This window comes from Parus major, chromosome 11, assembly GCF_001522545.3.
Source record: "Parus major isolate Abel chromosome 11, Parus_major1.1, whole genome shotgun sequence".
NCBI classification, from domain to species: Eukaryota; Metazoa; Chordata; class Aves; order Passeriformes; family Paridae; genus Parus; species Parus major.
Genome location: NC_031780.1, coordinates 4,592,649 through 4,611,767, shown reverse-complemented (window position 1 = coordinate 4,611,767; position 19,119 = coordinate 4,592,649). Strand labels below are relative to the sequence as shown.

The following is a 19,119-nucleotide window of genomic DNA, read 5'->3' as shown; positions in this document are numbered from 1 at the left end:
TGAAATAATAAAATTAGAAAAATCACCTAATCCACATCCTCTACTGCTGATAATTACACATTATAATTGCAAATCAGTGCTTTGATATTTTGCCATTTCAATGTAGAAAGGGGGAAAATCACACAATTGGCAAGAAAATTAATCTCCACATACTGTACTAAACTGCTTATTTGTCATTAGTGTGATGAAAACAAAAAAAAAAAAAGCATTTTGCTGGCAAATTAAGTATTTTTTACTGACAAGCAGGAAAAACTAACTTCACAAAGCTTCTTTATTTAAGTTGTACAACATAAGAGACAAAATTTGCAGTTACAGGCTCCTAAAATTAGCTACCAAACACATTTAAGTTCATTTCAGAAGCTACTGGATATCTGCAACTCCTTGTTCTTCCATTCAGAGAACTTTTAAGAAGGTTTTCAATTATCTCATCATGGCTGGACCTTAACCTACATGAACCCTTGGGGTGGAGGAGGCAAAAGAGGTTTGAATTAATCTTTTTATTGCTTGCTTGCTCTATGGAAATCTTAATATCACTACAGATTAGACAACTCATAAGTCAGATAATTAAAACTGCAACATTAAGAGCTGCACACATAAATGGATGAGGATACACTGAAACAAACATATTAAATCAAAACAGAACATTGTGGAGAGAGAAAAAAGTCCCCATGGCATAATGAGAGTAGAGTTGGGCAGCTTTGGTTTTTTGCCAGATCCTTTTCAGTCCCTAGCATTGCTGAAAAATCTCTTACTTGGCTTTGTGTATAAAGTGAATCAACATCTCAATGCACACACTCTCACTTATATGCAAGTACACACATGGATACAGTGGATATGCATGTCTGTGTGTATGTACCTCCATATATATGTGGATTTTGATCCCCTGCATCTGCTACAGCCTTCTGGTTCAATCCTGCTGTTTATTAATACTAATAATTCAAACAAAGACTTTATATTCACTTCTAATCTGGCTTTTTATTTTGTTATCATCTGCTTCTGTTAGTGCTTTCCAAAAAGAGACCAAGGCACGCTGTCCTGATGATCTCCTGGTGTGAAGATCAGCCATCAAACAGACAGGAGGTTTGGAGAAGAGGAACAATGCATAATAAATATGTCAGAAGAGTCTGTAGCACAAATTATGTTTTGAATAAAATAATTGTTATAGTTCAAAGAGACCAGTCAGTCGTCAGAAGTGATGTTAAACATTTTGTGAACAATGGTGATTCAGCTGAAAAAATCGGATTTTAGGGTAACCCCATATGAAATTGCATAATATATAATTGTGCAAAGATTTTCTTTATCCTTCATGGTCAATGGAGCCTAAGATTTACTCTGCAATCACATGCTTTATATTGAAATAATTCTTTTTCCAGAGGATTTTAAAATTAACAACATTGAACTCAGTTAAGTACCTTATCTAGAAACAAAAGCATGAAGTTAAAAACCTGCCTTAGTTTTAAGGAATCCTGCCATACTTTCATAGGTGTATTTGGGTAACGTATGGGAGAATATGGTAAAGTGAAAAGATACTCAGTTCAAAGATGTGCCACTCAGTTGACTCTGGAACAGCTTGTACATAAAGAAATACATCAGATGACTATTCAGTGGTGATAATCTGTTAATTTGCAGAATAGCCCAGTTTAAAATCACAGAATGGAAAGAAAAGGATGATCCCCTGCTTTGACGTGCTTGTCACTCCCAAAGCGCCAAATCCAGAACAGTGAGCAGAGATTTATTTTCTTTTCCTCTCCCTACCTGACAGATGGGACAAACATCCTTACCAGTGTCTAACATTTACCTGGAAAGTTGCAGGTGACATTTCAGCCACTCCAGCTGTCCCCTGGGTGTTCCTGCCTGCCTCTGCCAGGTTCATATGGAGCAAGCAGAAGAACTGACGTATTTACTTCCCCTTCGATCCACTGAAGGAGTTAATTTTAATACGAATGTGCAAGAATTAGAGTGTATGCGCTAGGGATTAAAGATCAGCTATTATAAATAGTCAATCTATAAGCCACCGGCCACCAGCTCGCGCTGCACTTTGACCTTATCTTTATATGTAACAGGGGAGAGCCGCTCTTAGCCCAGAGCGGGGGGGACAACGGCGCCTGCAGGAGCGGCTGGGGCAGAGCGCAGGCACCGGGGCTTTCCTCGGAGATGGAAACGCTGTATGGCAGGAATAAGGAAGAGCACCCAGAGCCCGTCAAAGCTGAGGTGCAGGGTAAGTGAAAGAAAACCTGTTGTAAAACGAGCCGCTATTTCGGTGTTTTCTGATCCTTAAAAGCTGCGACACTTCTTGACCCGAGGCAGCGCTGGAAAGGGAAACTGAGAGAGGCGCGAGGGAATTTTGTTTAAAGGACTGGTCTCAGATAATATATGTGACCCTAGCGGGGGACTTTTCTCACTCCATGAGCATTTCTGTGTACTTTTCGAAGGTCTGTTTGAACAGGACTCACTGGAGATGGTGGTGAGGGAGAGATTTCCTCTCGGACACCCCCTCCCCCATGGCTCTGCTCACACTTTCGGTTTTCTCCTCTCTGTAAGCCTGCCCTGCCCTCCGCTCTCCCGGGGCTCCCAAAGCGGGGCTCCCAAAGCGGGGCTCCCAAAGCGGGGCTCTCCACCAGCAGCACTCCTCACCAGCAAAGCTCCGCTACAGGCTGCCACAGCGATAGAAAGAAGCTTTGGAAGATAATCCAGGAGAAACTGCGGAGAATCCTTCGGCCTGACAGTTTAAAGTGGCTCTCAGGGCTAGGGATGACACTCGACAAACCTATTCTTTTTCCCGATTGCTTTCACTTAACAGAAGACTTTTTCTCCTACAGTACAGGAGAGGTTTGTTGCTGGGAACCCCTACTTAGTAAATCTTGGCCGTATTGTTTGAGATATGTAGTCCAAGAAATGGTAGGAATCTACCATTCCCAAGTACAAAACTTAAAGAGATTACAAAACTTGCAGGGCTATGTTGCTGTTCAGTTTGGTGGTTGAGTTGGAAAAGATTTTGTATCAAGTCAGACAAAGTGCTTTGTTTTAATGCCTTTGAATTATTTTATGCATTTATGGGTTGATGCCTTTCAATTTTTTTTCTCAAGATAACAACTTATTATCAAAACATTTGAAGTTATTTGCAAACATCTTATCAGACCTGAAACTATTCCTTTATTATGGAATGGTTTATTTGAACAAAGACTGCGTATTTCAGAAGGTAAAATTATACATTCAAAACATTCCTTCATCGCTAAAGAAAATAAAAGGCAACCATGACCCCTTAAAATATTTTGGTAGTCCTGAGCTCTGCCAGTATTTTGGCTCCTTGCTACTCAATATGTACACTGTAAATACCTATCACACTTCTAACATCAGCTGCAATTTAACTCATGCTCTCCTACAGCCATGGGATTTTCTGAGATTCCGTGTTGCCATAGCTAATAAATGTCCAAATATTTGGGGACTTCACTGTGTCACCAATGTGTCCTCACACATTTCAGAAAAAAATAAGGTCCACATTTTTAAAGCTACATAAGCACTTTTGGATGCTGATTGTGTGATTTACAGAAATGCTTAATTCCCACCAAGATTAATTATCTGAAAACCTCACTAGATGACTCTTTGCTCCTTATTTTTCATACTGAAATTGTGTCAGAAATTATGTGGAATTGCACCAGAAATTTCAGAAACTGAATTAAGTCACAGTGCTTTAAAAGAATCTTTTTCCCAGCAAAATTATCATATATAAAAATATACTATAGTTATTGCTTTGGAGTTTTTTGTGTCAGAAAGGGAAGTAGGGTTTAGTTTTTCAGGCTATTGTAGAAAATAACAACAATAATAATGATGACCGTGATGAAAGTTCATCCATTGTGTCAACAATTTTTTATGTACCTCATGTATTCCAGAGCTGTAACCCTAATGGAATTATGCCCTAATGATGGCTCCTCATCTCTGGAATTGCTCTGAGCCAGGTTGCATGGGATTTTAAGCAACCTGGTCTAGTGGACCTGCCCATGGCAGGGGTTGGAATGAGTTAATTTTGAAGGTCCATAGGAGGACATTTCTAGCTGTTGTAAAGGGGTTTTAACAAGAAAGGTGTGTCAGCATAATCGTTGTGGGGTCACAAACTAAATGATAAGGAGAAATGTAAGTTCTGAAGAGCTTTTTATGCAATTCCCAGTGCAGGAATTGTGTGGAGAAGCAGTATGTGATCCTAAATGTTCCCTCAGGAGTCATATGCACAAAGAAGCAAGTCAAGCTTTTTATTTAATATCTGGTATGCCTTTGTTCATCTCTTTAAACCTATTCTCTTTAAACCTATTGACATTCTTTAATTGTTATTATTCAGTGAGTCAAGTGGTAGGTGATGCTTTTCTTGCAGGGACTTGATGAGGAACATTTATGATTCAAATCTCAACAGCACTTATACATTTTCAGTAAAATATTCCTATACTTTATTTGTGTACAAAACACTACATTATGACTACTGTCACAAAAGCACTTCCCAAATGACACTATATTATGTGGTGTAATCTAATTAATGAAGTTTTTAGTGGAATTAATTTAGCCTGAAGTCTAAGCTGATGTGCTGAAAGCCAATGCTAGTCATATAACCTATAAAATATGTTTATTTCTGATAAGCTCAAGTTTTTTATGGCACAAGTAGAAGGGTTTAATTGTATCACTATAAAATATGAATGCAGGAAGGAAAGGTCCAATTTTATTTACCTCCTGATAACAATGAATTACATTCCATCAATCTCATTTTCTTATAGTAATTTTTGATAGCAATAGTCATGCAGAATGTCACTAGTGCCACATTTTTGAGTAGGGAAAATTTTAGTTAACCCAGACTCCAATATAATTACTTGGTACTGCAAATCTAACACACCTACAGTCTGTCTGACTACATGAAGCTTCAGCTTTTGGGAAAACTGTCTTGGAACATCCTCCTTGCCTAAATGAATAGATACTGGTAACTCCTTTCTGTTTGTAGGGCAGTTGCCCACTTGGTTGCAAGGGATACTGCTCCGAAATGGCCCAGGGATGCACACGATAGGGGACAGCAAGTACAACCACTGGTTTGATGGCCTGGCTCTGCTGCACAGCTTTACATTTAAAAATGGTAAGTTGTTGCACATTAGATTGAAAGGAACTCAACAACCCACACTTTGGTGCCTCATGTTGCTAATTCTGCTCTGAGTTGGGTTGGAGTTGTGGGTTTTGTGTGCAGAGTGGTGTGTGAGGGGGAGCTGCTGGGGGGAGGTCTCCCCACAGAGCCCCTCACACCTCACCCTTCCCAGCAGCAGCTGGAGCATCTGCAGGGCTGTTTGCAGGGAGATGTTGCATTGTCCTTTCTTCTGCAGTGCCAAATTTCAGTGCTGCTGTCACCCCAGCACAGCACAAACCACAAAACCCAGCTCGGGGCAGGTCACTGCAGGGCAGCCTTTGCCTTCCAGCCGGGGCAAGAAAGCCTCTGCTGTTTGGAGCAGAGCAGCCACAAGTTCTGCAGTGCCCAGAGGCTGTCCTGCTGTGGATGCACAGGCCAGCTTCAGAGAGTACTAGCATTCCCCTTCAGGGATTTGGTTGCAGCTATAACAGCTGCCAGGAGGGAGCTGTGACACTGTGGGAAACTGGGCCACTGTGTCACTTCACATGTCAAACCTCAGTATATTTGACACCCTACAGTCCCTCCTCCTGCTTGTCATCCTTATGGAGGAAAAATAGGCAGCTATCTACCTTAAACAATTTAATTATTTTTTTTTCAGTTAAAACATTTTTCATAGTGAGAGACAGGAAGGTTTACACCTGGATTCTTGTGGCAAAAAAATATATATCTATTAAAAAAAGTGGGATTTACTCTTGTTATCCTCTAATCCTTGTGTTTACTTTTTAGTTCCTGTTTCTGTGATTGGAAGCATTTAATGTTATTGCAGGATCTCTACCCTGTCCAGCTCTACATCCTTAACAAAATAACCTATAAAGAAATAATCAGTGTCTTTTAAATTGCCAGTGTACCTTACTTACCTAAAGCAAACAGAGCTCAGTTCAAGTATAGTGATTCATTAAACTGTTCATCAAACTGATTCCTTCAAGCAGTCTGTTACACTCATAACTAAATTTTGCCAGTACAGGAGATTTCTCACCACCCATAAATGGACTGTATAATTAATAATTTTTGCACACATTGTTTTATTTTCTGGAATGGTTTATCCAAAGCCCTCCTTTCCCTCAGAAGTTCCCCAATATTAGTAGTGCAAATCAGGGAATCTTGACAAATTGTTACCAATATCAGAAGCCATAAAGCCTTTAAAACAAGGAGTTGAGGACATTTTTGGTTTCATTCCAAATTATTGTTGGCTAAAGGACAGCCACTTGAGAAGCACTGGTTCTACCTGTGCTAATTTTTTGTAGGTGCAAGTATAAAATGTGATTGAAACCTGTTTGTTCTTCCTCAGGTGAAGTTTACTACAGAAGTAAATATCTCCGAAGTGACACGTACAACTGCAACATAGAAGCAAACAGAATAGTGGTGTCTGAGTTTGGGACTATGGCTTATCCAGATCCATGCAAAAACATATTTGCCAAGTAAGCAATGCTTTTCCCAACAAGATTCTTCTATTTCTCTCTTCAGCACAGATATCTTCCTGTTTACCCTTGACACATATGTGCAAATACAATAGTTGATCTGTAAATTTACAATTGCTAAATATATATTGAAAAGGCTAAGAGATATGTGCTGCCTATGGATTAGCCTAAGGCAAATATTTTAAATACATTTATCGCCATTACTTGCTGCTTTATTCAGTAACACAAGTAAATTATACAAAAAACAAGCATTTTCTTTCTCCAGTGTTAGTGAAACATTTTGATACTCTGTAAGGGGGAAGCAGCAAGGAAGAAAAAGAGTTAGAGATGGGGAGGGTATTAATACAAAGTCTACTCAACAAAAAAAAAACCAAACAGAGAAGCATCAGTAACTACAAAAAAAAACAGAAAAACTTTTTGACTAAAGATAGTTTAGCAGAAAGGTGAGGTGTAGACCATTGTATTATCCTTGGTTTTGTAAAATTTGCTTTAGAAATTCACTAACAAGGGCAAATAAGTCACCCTTCTCTCCTTCTTGTCACTGAACTACCTCCAGTGACCTCAAACCTGATATTTGGTAAGGACACATACGCAGACAGTTATTGCAAAAGAGCTGGTATGTTGTAAGTTGTTCCCCTGAAATGAGATTTTCTTCCCTCTTCCAATAGCAATAAAGTCTGACATTTTAAGTTCAAAAGGGATATAGCAACTTTGTCTCAGCTTCTAGTGACTATGATGAAATCATATACTGATAAAGAAAACTGTCAAGCCTATGTGAAGTTCAATCTTCTTTGAAATCATAATTGTGATATGGAATAAGACTGGGATCAAAATTATTCCATTGAGGAGTATATGAATCCATCTATTTTATGAAGGCACACACTGAAAAACCTGCCAGCATTTAGGAACCAGCATTTCCCAAGATAGGCACAGGAGAGTGTGGAATTAGCCCATCCTGATAAACCAGTGCATGTCCTTGAGCTGACAGCGGGAATGGGCCTGGATGCCCATTTGTGTGTGCAAAACCAGTTACTTGCATGTCCTTAACCTCATTCAGGCCAAGGGCATCTCCTCTGTTTCCCTCCCTTTCCAGGGAGCTGCCAGGAGTGGCACAGCAAGGAGAGGCAGCCCCAGGTCTGTGGCACGGCAGGGTCACTTGTGCTCCATGTGGGGGAAAGGCAGATCCAGCTCCCTGGCTCTAATGAAATTTCCCTCTGGACAGGGCATTCTCCTATCTGTCTCACACCATTCCTGAGTTCACAGACAACTGTCTGATCAACATCATGAAAGCTGGGGATGATTTTTATGCTACTGGCGAGACTAACTTCATCAGGAAAATTAATCCACAGACTCTGGAGACACTGGAGAAGGTACAAGCCACCATCTGTCACTCTGGTTCCTTGTCTGCTGATGAAAAAATTTCAGACTGACTCATAAGGATCCTTTAACATGTTCAGGATACAAAATACTTTTCTTCTACTGTTGTCTTACTTTTGAAATCATGGTATAGTGAAATAGTGAAGATATCAAAAGATATCCTTTAAGAACTCCTGAGTTCAAATTTAAATCCTGTTTAGTTTGGGAAAAACTGGGATTTGAGCGATTTCACTTGTACATAATCTGGGAAAGTTGCAGGAATAATAGCACAGTTACATGATTATTTTGGATGATTGCCATTATTATGTATCTGTAGTTATAAAATTATTTACATAATTTAAAAATCAGTAGGTCAGTTATATGACTACTTTTCAAGGACCTTATGTAAGATATTATTTAATTATTAAAATGAGAACTTGAGATATTGAAATATATACAAGGTGGTTTTTTTTCTAGCCCACACTACAGCTTGAGTACAATTTCCAGACTTTAGATTAAATAGAAGGTTTTTTTTCTCCAGCAGATTGCCAGATAGCACTGTTAAAGTGCTTTCAGGGTGAAATGGGAATTTGCAGAATAACTTGCTTGGCTAATCCACCCTGATGTTATGTGGTTTCAAGGGAGAGGTGGCTGTAGTTCAGATTTTGTAACTTGTTTTAGCCTTGAATAAGGAAATCATTTGAATACCTACACAAGTAATTTGGTTTAATTATTTAAATTTCAAAATCATTTGCAAATGGGGTGCCAATGTAAGGCTGCCAGGGCTAAAAATCTGGTGGTTTTGTGGTGTTAACTGAGATCAATTTTCATTCTCTTACACATCTCTCAAATCTCTTATTGTATCATTTTCCAGGTTGACTACAACAAATATGTAGCTGTGAATTTGGCAACTTCTCACCCACACTATGACAGTGCTGGAAATGTTCTCAACATGGGCACTTCAATAGTTGATAAAGGGAAGACAAAATACCTTCTATTTAAGATTCCTTCCTCTGTACCAGGTAAAATATATCTGTTATTGGTATTTTATAGAAACTTGTTAGCAATTTCTTTTCTTCAAAGGGCAAGGGTGATGATACAGCTGTTCTAGTAACCAATGATCTTCATTTTCTTAATTTCAACTTATTGTGAACTTCATATTAACTGCTTAGCCTGTCTGGGCATGTGCTGTTACAAAGGCTCTTCTTGAGTACTGTGTAAACAGGGTGTTTCAGTAGGAAGAACCTTACTTTTAGATGAAGACTCTAAAACAATTTTGTCTATAGGGCAGTACATATAATTTGAAGTTGTAAATTTTAATTTCTTTGTAAATGAAAATTCTCTTGAAATGCTGATACTATGATTATGGGAAAGCATGATACCAAATAAAACCTAATATAGAGTTAATTCCTCTCTAACCTGGCCAATACTGGCCCTTGCTGAAATGCTGTCCATTATTCATAGAGCAGACCCCTCGCTCTTTTTCTGTCTTTTTTGGTGTGTGCTGTTGAAAATCAGCTGCTATTGTGTTTCCTGTCCCCTCCTGAACAATCAAGAGGCCTCCCACAGCTGAAAGACCAGTTGGCAATTTCTAGCTGGGGTTCAAATTTGGAAACAGCTCCTTAGAAGTTAAAAAATACAGGGGCATTTGAACCCCTTTTTAAAGCTGCTGATTTAATTAAACATATTTCCTCTCCATGCTGGAACTTCTGAAGACAGTAATCACTGGAATCAAATCCCAAGACAAGGGGGCTATGCCTGAATGGATCCAGCAGTGTGATTTCACTGTGTTGCTTCCTGCATGCAAAGTTCTGTTAATTATAAAGTTAACACTTTCTTAACAGGAAAATGCAAATAAAACTGAGAGGAACCAGTTCTTCCCTGCCTGGGAGAAATCCAAGCACAAGTTTGGAATGAAATTTGTTAGAAATAAGATTTTAATTTTTATCATTTATCTTCAGAACAAGAAAAGAAGAAATCTTGTTTCAAGCACCTGGAAGTGGTTTGCTCCATCCCTTCTCGCTCTTTGCTCCACCCCAGCTACTACCACAGCTTTGGAATCACAGAGAATTACATTATCTTCATAGAGCAGCCCTTCAGACTGGATATTCTCAAAATGGCAACTGCTTACATCCGAGGTGTGACCTGGGCTTCCTGCCTTGCCTTTAGTAAGGATGATAAGGTACTTTTCCTGCTGCTGAGCAATGGGGTCAGGCAGGCCAGTCACCTCTTCCACACTACTTTGTTTTTTATTTCAGTAGTCACCCTTTCTTTTTCAAACCTTGACTTTCACATTGCACTTTTTTTTTAGAAGCTGTATGTTTTAGAATACTGTCTCCCATATCCTGAAATTTCTCAATATATTTATTTCTCAATAAACATCTGATGCTGAAGCTCGTGAGAGAGAGGATAGTTTGGCATTGCTAGAAATACTGTGTGCTAGCACAGAAATTCCAATCTGCCCTAGCATCTGAGACAGATCCAGTTGCTCCTGGTCCAAACAAAATTCTGTCTGTGGTGGGTGAGATCTGCTCCAGGTGCATTGAATGTGCTGGAGAGCCAGACTAGTGGAAAAGTCTGCACTGAACAAAAGAAGAGTCTTTCACTGTGGAAGCTGAGGGAAAAACTGTTTTCTGAGGCTCTTCTTTCCACATGCTCTGGGCATAAAAACATGTGACTTGCTGATGTATAGGGCACCAGCATCACAGAAACTCTCAACCAAGGCAGATTTATTTCACTTTGAGAGCAGGGCATCTTCCAGGTTTTTTTGAAAACTCCAATCCTCAGCCTATACCAAATAGTAATTTGCAACAGTAAAGTGAGCTCGAAGCTGTTCCACACTCATTTGGCTGCTGTGTTTTCTTCAGGTTGGAACCCCTTGTCTCCTAGCAGCAAATCCTGAGTTCTTAATATCTTGTAGCACAAATAGACAGTGATTCGAATGCTGATGGTTACCATTAGAAAACAATTTTCTAAATAACTTTTCTGATTCGGAATGGTTTTACATAATGTTTTCTCTTTTTCAGACTTGGTTTCACTTTATAGACAGGAAAACTAAAAAAGAAGTATCCACCAAGTTTTACACTGATGCTCTGGTGTTTTTTCACCATATAAATGCTTATGAAGAGGATGGCCACATAATTTTTGATATTATTGCCTATAAAGACAATAGCTTGTATGATATGTTTTATTTAAAAAACCTGGGTAAAGACTTTGAAGAGTGCACCAAACTTACCTCCATACCAACCTGCAAAAGATTTGTGGTTCCTCTGCAGTATGACAAGGTAAAAAGAAAATTACTTTTTAACCTGCTCTTTGATCAGTAATTTAAAATACATCAGTGTGAATGATGGGTGTATTATTAGTTGCCAGCCCTTATGTGCAAATTTCTGATTCTGTGATACCCGAAGTGTGCAGGAGGTTTGGGTTTTGTATGTCCAGTGGGCAGCTGGACATGGTTGTGGGGATCCTGGTTCTGACACCATCCACTCTGAAGAACAGGGCTGTGAAGAACACATCATTTTCTTCCCAATGAGATTATTTGTTAAATGCCATCAAACAATAGAAGCAGATATACCCACCTGGCTTTTAACTGCAAGGTCATGCACGAGGTTTTGCACAATCTGGAAGCCCATGTACAATACATGCATGCTCCCAGCTGTTGCAATGGTTCAATTAAAACTAGAAGATTTCCATTTCAGTGGGATATATAGCAAGAAGAGAAAAGATTTTATCTTTCAGTTTAATTTAAAGCATCACTTTACATCACTGTTTGCAAGGAAGATATTATACTGCCCAGCAGCTTGGGCAAGTTTCTGCCTGATACCTTTGGAATGGATATTACTTTTTCTTTCTACATCCTAGAACCTTGCTGCTCTGTTCTTGTCTCAGAAACAGCTCTGCAACAATGACAAAGGATGTGTAGGATCACACCAGATGTTCTGTAATCTTAAGAATTCAGCAGTAGGATTTTACAGAGTAAAAATTTTTACAGTATATCACACCTATTTTTGCACTTGATTTTTAGCAGGTGCAAAAACCTAACCTTGGTGACTTTCAATGATAATTTGACAATGATAATTTGACATATGTCAAATTATCATTGAAACCCATCTTCATTTATTAAATTCTCAAATTTATGGTACTTCTGGTCCACAGCCATATGTATCTAAACATTTCTAAGGACTTAGTGTGACTAAAAATAATTATTCTATGTTATATTAAAATACTCTGAGTGCAACAAGATTTCTAATGAAAACACCTCAGAATCTAAAATGCCATAAGAAGGATCTTCTTGAAGCTTATTTGTTTAATCCCCAAATCGTTAATATTAATATCAAACCTGATGAAAAATCTAACTTAGGAGCATATTTTTAGAGATCCATAACTTTTCCAGCATTTGTCTCTTTCAGGATGCTGTACTGGATTCTAATTTAGTCACACTTCCCTCTACTGCAACTGCTGTAAAGGAGAAAGATGGAAACATCTATTGCCAACCTGAAATACTATGTGAAGGTGAGACACATACTTTAAATATCTGAAGCTACATCAGTTTTGTATTAATACAGGATTCCAAGTCCAATCTTGCAGCTATTAATATGGCTTGCAAATCCACTTGTTAAAAGTGTCATTTTAGTTAAATAAGTCTGTTATAAGTAGTACTTCAAGTTTAGCTGCATTTTATAAAGATTGCCTTTGAAAGAGGATTTTTAACCTTTTATCTGGGGATAATAACAGGAATATGTAAATACATAATTACCTAAGGTGAAAGTAATTTCTCACAATGATAGCCTCCAATTCTATCCCAGTTGTTCATGTCATGTATTTATAAAGAAAGAAAAAAAGCCCAAACCAGAAAAAAAACCTCATAAATTCCAGTCTAATGAATCCCTAAGAATGAAAAATTGTTGCCTTTTGAACTAACAGTCCTAGCTTACTTATGTTAATACCCATCTCCAGATTCTTAGAAATTCAGACATTCCAAGTCTATACAACACCTTTATTACGTAGGTTCAAGGCTTTTTACAGGGCAAACCTTCCTGAAGATTGGTGTTTCTATATAGATGTACTTTTGAGGTTTTCCCTTGTCTTGTTCCTAAGTCTTGAACTTTATTTTATGCAGGGATAGAACTGCCTCGCATCAACTATGACTATAATGGCAAAAAATACAAATATGTCTTTGCCACAAAAGTCCAGTGGAGTCCAGTTCCTACAAAGGTATAATTAACATTTACAAAGTCAGTGTTTTCCCATTGGTGGGTCATTCACATGCGAAGAAACATGAAATTCCTAAATTCTTATAAGTTCATATTGTACCATTTCCCTCATAAAGTATTTATAAGCTCAGGCTTCTTACTCCAGCTTTATATTTTGTGAAAGTCTTTTGAATAGTTACAGAGACCCTCACTTTTCTGCTAAATTGGGCTGAACTTCCTGTGATGTACCAGGAACTACAAAGGAGAGAGTAGGAAAAAGAAGTATTATTCACATGTATATATTTAATATTTTAATATAATATGATGCCAGGAGACAGCCTGAAGTACAAATAGATTAAAAGGAAAAGTATTTAGATTTAAATGTACAAGTATTATACAGACAAACTCACTCTTTACAGTTCTTGTTCTGTGACTACAAGGCACCACAAACTGAAGTCCCTGTTGGTTCTTGCATAAAATTACCACAACTCATTACAAAATAAAGCTGGATTTCTGCATGATGCAAGAAAATTTATTGCAGCACATCTGACAATAACTCAAACAAATCTGCAAGTTCATGATTTACAGTTTAGATAATCTCTGTTTGACTCAAAGATAATAAAAAAATCTTGTAGGAGGATCTTTTTCACATCAGGTGCAGTTTAATGAATGCAAACACAACAACCTAATCCTTAGGTAAAGTCTGTCAGTGAAAGTGCTGTCATCTTGGCTAGAAGACCGAATTCTTTCTAATTCTCTCAAGTAATTTGAATAGTTTCACTTTTATATAAATGTATTTTTTGGCCAAATATCAAAATGGAAAAGAATAGAACTTCATCTCTATGGGTAGAGAAAAAGCCTTGATGGAATTGAACTGAAAATTCCAGGCATCCCCTCTGGCCATTGGTTTGGCCACTCAGTGGGATGAAAACCTACACTCTGTTCCTTCAGTAAACACCAGTATCTGCCTCACTGGTTTAATCTTTACACATCACTAGGAACATCCTTTCTTCTGGCATATGTACCCTACTGCAATAGAAGGCTGTGACAAATGTGGAAGGAGCAATAAAAGGAAAAAGAACTCACAGGATTAGAAAATGGCGAGTTTAAATCCTGTTTTCAGCTTTAGTACTGAATCTCAGTGAATTAGAACAAGTCTCTTAAATATTCTATATCTTGGACTCTCTGCAGTGAGGGGTCTTACTTACAGTGAAGGGTCTCTTGTGACCTGTTAGCATTTCAAAACTATTAAACACCCATAAATGAAAAGTGCATTTGTAATCTAATGAAATGAAATTAAAAGAACATTGTGTGATTACGCAGCCATGAAATGGGACTCCAAAATTTAACATTTTCCATGTTTTTTTTCTCATGATGATACCTGCCTTAACTCTTAGAATTGGTTCCCTCTGTCAGCAGTCTGTTCATGTTGTACCTTTGGAAAAAGTCACTATCAGGGTCTCTGACATTTTTCTTTTCTTGTCACAACCATTTAGATTGCAAAATTTAACACCCAGACAAAGGAAATGCTCCACTGGGGACAGGACGACTGCTGGCCATCCGAGCCTGTTTTTGTTCCCAGCCCTGATGCAAAAGAAGAGGATGATGGTAAAATAATGACAATGTTCTGAAAGCTGGGGTTACACAAGTTTTGTATTAAATCTTGCAAGTTTCAATATTCTTAGTCAAGAAAGTTGGGTTGATGCTTCCACTTTGAGATGGGGTTATCTTTTCTGCTTAGTGGAACTTTTATATGTTTCTAATTCCTCATTTGTATGTCACAGGGGTTGTTCTGACTTGTGTTGTGAAGACTGATCCAAAGGATCCACCCTTCCTACTTATCTTGGATGCTAAAACATTCACAGAGCTGGGTCGAGCCACAGTAAATGTGGAAATGCATATGGACCTGCACGGAATGTTTATACCACAGCAAGACAAGAAAACTGAGACTGTGTAAAATCTATTTGTTGTATTACACAGATGACATAACCTTCTACTCAATGTGGGATAATATCCTTCAGGAACAGCCTTCTCTTATGATAAGAAATGATATCTTAAGATAAGAATTATGATTATAACTTCCTCAATATCTACATATAATCTCTTAAAAGTGAGATAAATTACTTTTTTACAAATTAGGTATATCACTATTCCAAAATAATAATTATCAATATGAAGTGCTAATGTTGAATACAGCTTGTGGGGCAAGGAATAGGAGACAAAGGTAACAAGAAATGTTTTATTTGAGTAGAACAAAGCTTTCTGAGCAAATGAAGTACTGTATTCATAGGGTGAGACATGACATGAGTCACACATGCCTGCAGGTCATGTAACTTCCATGGGCTGTTGCAAGTCTGCAGCTGACAATGAAAGTTTTCTCCTGCCAGAAAACCTCATTTTAAACTATCTACCATGATACAAATAATTCATGGCAATGTATTCTCTTGGTGCTTGATTTCTTAAACTCTACCATAACCAAAGTATTATGCTGAGGTGCTACATTTTTCTTATCCAGTACCTTACCTCCCCCAGCCGGCTTTTCTAATAATTTCATGGTGTATTTTTTGCTTTTATGTTGACAAAACCAAGTAACTTTATTGAAATAGAGTACATGGTTATATGTAGCATTCAATTATACTTTAGTGACATTCAATCTTAAGCAGTTTGTATTTAAGTCAGTTTTCCTTGGGCAAGATATCTTCCATGGCATTTCATGTAATTAGATGATTACATTGTGTAAAAGATAAGAACTGTAGTATTTGCTATTGCCACTAGTTTCTGTTAATAGCAGTATGTATGTGAAGGAGGGCAGTGTATTTGTAGCAAAACTCATACACACATGTGCAACAAATAGTTTAGGGAAAGAGTGAAAGATCTAATTTAGGCCTCATCTGAACCCCACAGTAGCTGAAACTAGAAGAAGCAGTTATTGCCATAATTAAGCATTTGCCTCATGTTTGCTTAGGAGCAACCATGTTCTCACATGTGTTTATCCTTGCCTGTACCAGATGCTTCTTAATGAAAGTGCACAACTCTCATTCACAGTCACAATTAAAAAGCACATTTCAACATAAAGTTCAAGTGCCAAGCACAGTGTGACTGGTTGTACTACACAAATGGCATTTCTTACCCCCCTGAATATATTCCTGATTTGAGATATTGACTTTTCTTTAAATGAGAGCTTTTTTGCTTTCAGTTGTATTTTCTCATTGTAGATTTCTTTGCTATTGGAGGCATCTTTACTGATGGAGAAAACCAGGTGCACATCCATCCATTCTGGGTGTTCATCTGGTCTGTCTCTATCACCACACAACTCAGGTACCTCTCACTTTGACACACACTTTCCCTCAGTGCCTGTGCTGCTCACAGAGCTTCACAGGAAACAGGATGAAATTGTTGTCATTTACTACCTCCCCACCACATGAGAATCTGTGTTTGGTGACCTGTTTGTGATTACCTAAGGTGTTTGTGGCAGAGCAGGAACTGAACCAACATCATCCATAGTTCCTGTCTGCTATGTAACAGCCAGACCTCTGTTCCTCTGCTTAAGTCTTTGCACTTTGTTAGGATATACAGGCTACTTTAATGTAAAAAAAACACCAACACTGTGATCAGATCTAGTTAAATATGCAGGTTTGGGCATTCAAATGTTTACATGTTCCATAAAATGGAAATAAACACTTCAGTAAGATGTGTCTGCAGAAATAGTCACTTTTAATGTTTTCAAGGCATATTACCAGTAGTATTTGATAGAACTTTATCTTCTAAAGAAAAAAATTAATTCCATTTTTGTAAAGAATATGGAACCACTACTGGAAGAGAAGACTGACTCATGATATTGGCAAAAGACATCAGCTCTGGGGTTTTTTCTTTCCATACGAAAATGTTTGGATTTAACAAATGTCCACAAGTACATTTCTAGAATTACAAGGTGGCAATGAATCTAAAGTCTAACCATTGTTACAGATTTCCTTCCAAGAGTTTGTCTCCAGAATTTCTTCTGTAGTACTCACAGGGTTGTTTTTGGATGACAATGGGTTTGGATACAGGAGTTTCTTAACTTCTGAGGAGATAATTTTTACTGGTAGAGATGACAGGATAAGGGATACATTCATCATAAAAACAACCTGTAGTCTAAGAAAGCAAATGTGTTATTTACATTCATGCAGAAATAATGCAGAGAACAAATGATAAGAACTTGTCTTGGGTATGATTTTTTAAATGAGATGTGCCATATTCCCTTGGTCAGTACTACACAGGATTTGATTACCATTAAGTTTATAGTTAACCTGAGGAGAAAAACAGTGATGTAAATCCGCATTTGCTAATCCCAGTATCCTCCTGCAGCAGAGACAATAGAAATAAAGCCATACAGCTAATCACAAATTTGTTCAAGAATGTTTTTGGTGGCTGAAATACCAATCTGATGAAACATTTACCCTGAATATGGTAACACACTATCATTTCCAGGCTGACAGAAGCAAGGGGAAATGCAGATACGCTTTGCCAAGTGGCTGCAAGGCTCATAGGGTTTTTTTGATGTGGTAACATGGCATGTGGTAATGTCATTTGGTTTGCTTCTGACACCCTTCACTGTGGATGAAATCTCAAGGGCCAGAAAGATTTGATTATTCCTTTGCACCAATTTAAGTCATAAATTAGCCTGACAAAATTTATGGAATTATTATAATGATGGCTTAACACAAATCTAGATGTAGTGACTGCAAATAAAAAATGGTAAAGATAAGTATCTCCATTAAAAAAAAAACATAGTTGAGTGAGAGAATCATGCCACGGGTATGCATACATATAATTAATTACTGCAGAGATGCTACAAATGGACCTTGATAGAGTGGTTTGGTTTGTTGCTGTTTTGGTTTGGGGTTGTTTTTTGTTTGGTTGTTTGTTTTTTTTTTGTTAATCATTTCATTAAATTGAACAAATAACAAGGTATAACAATGAATTTGTTCTCTGGAACTGGATATTATCTGTAACACCTTGTCCCATTGCCCCACATAGGCAGCAGGAGGAAGCAAAACAGTGTTTACAAGGAGGTGTTAAAAACCAGAAATGTGACAATGTTTTCCTCTGTAACAACCTGTGCAGGTGGCAGGGAAATACACCGGTGTCTGTTCAATAATCAGGCCACTCAATGACAGCTTTTGCAATAATTTAAACCACTGCTCCCTTGGGTCTGCAATTACCTGACTATTAATGACAAGCAAAATACATCTTCCCCTGCAGCCAAGGAGCAGTGTGCTCTCTACCTTCATTACCCTCAAAGAGAGCTGAGAATGTGTCCTCTGGATCCTCAACCGACATCTGACATCCTGGATAATTACAGCCAAGCAAGACAAAGTGGCCTTCTAATCTTTGTAAATGGCTATGTATGACAACAAGTGTTGCAGAGCCGCTGGTGTTTCCTGCACACTGCTGTGGGGTTGGGCCTCTGTCCTACTTCCTCTGCTTCTAAAACTCTTGTTCAGAGCTGCACAACAAACCTGCAGCACAGTGCTCCTCCCTGTGAGCCCTCTCCAGTCAGGGAGCACTTCAGCAAGGGTTCAGCTGTAAAGCCTGGCTCAAACAGGGCTTAGCACACTCTTCACCTGGCTGCAGGGTTTGGACTGATGTGTGAGGATGTCCCAGCTGCAGTCTCCATCTGCAGAACAAACCAGCATTGTGTCCAGCTTGGAAAGAACAAGGCTGTCTTTGTGAAGGCATTATTTTCTCCTCCCTACAGGATCACTTCCAGATACTCTAATTAATTTTCCAAGTAGGTAATTCTCTTACTTTTCCTTGTGCCTACACCCCTAACATTCACCTCCAGCTCATGTAAGGGAACAAATAAATAAATAAATAAATTCTAAAAGGCCAGTTTTACAGGAGGATAAATTAGACTGGAAAAGACCTCTGTGATCATCGAGTCCAAGCTGTGACCAAACACCACCGTGTCACCAAGACGATGGCACCGAGTGCCACTTCCAGGCTTTTTCCT

General features: G+C 38.3%; 2 protein-coding genes across 3 annotated transcripts in view; one reads left to right on the top strand and one right to left on the bottom strand.

Annotated features, from left to right (window-relative positions):
* PKD1L2 (polycystin 1 like 2) overlaps positions 1 to 1,879 on the bottom strand; it is a 43,803-nt gene extending 41,924 nt beyond the window's left edge. The window contains exon 1 of the mRNA XM_033517279.1: positions 1,799 to 1,879. The gene's annotated coding sequence lies outside the window, so the exon portion shown is untranslated. The remainder of the gene's footprint in view (positions 1 to 1,798) is intronic.
* Positions 1,880 to 2,062: 183 nt separating this feature from the next.
* Positions 2,063 to 18,087, top strand: BCO1 (beta-carotene oxygenase 1). Of its 2 annotated transcripts, none has more exons than XM_015639968.1 (11): positions 2,063 to 2,218; positions 4,982 to 5,110; positions 6,444 to 6,573; positions 7,796 to 7,943; positions 8,804 to 8,951; positions 9,891 to 10,111; positions 10,956 to 11,213; positions 12,342 to 12,444; positions 13,052 to 13,146; positions 14,621 to 14,732; positions 14,909 to 18,087. In XM_015639968.1, exons 1-11 carry the CDS (start codon positions 2,155 to 2,157, stop codon positions 15,079 to 15,081), a joined length of 1,581 nt encoding a protein of 526 aa, XP_015495454.1. In that variant the 5' UTR covers positions 2,063 to 2,154; the 3' UTR covers positions 15,082 to 18,087. The 2 variants fall into 2 exon arrangements, with proteins under 2 accessions (XP_015495454.1, XP_015495455.1); XM_015639969.2 differs by having other exon boundaries at positions 2,081 to 2,218; positions 4,987 to 5,110.
* Positions 18,088 to 19,119: the final 1,032 nt, after the last annotated feature.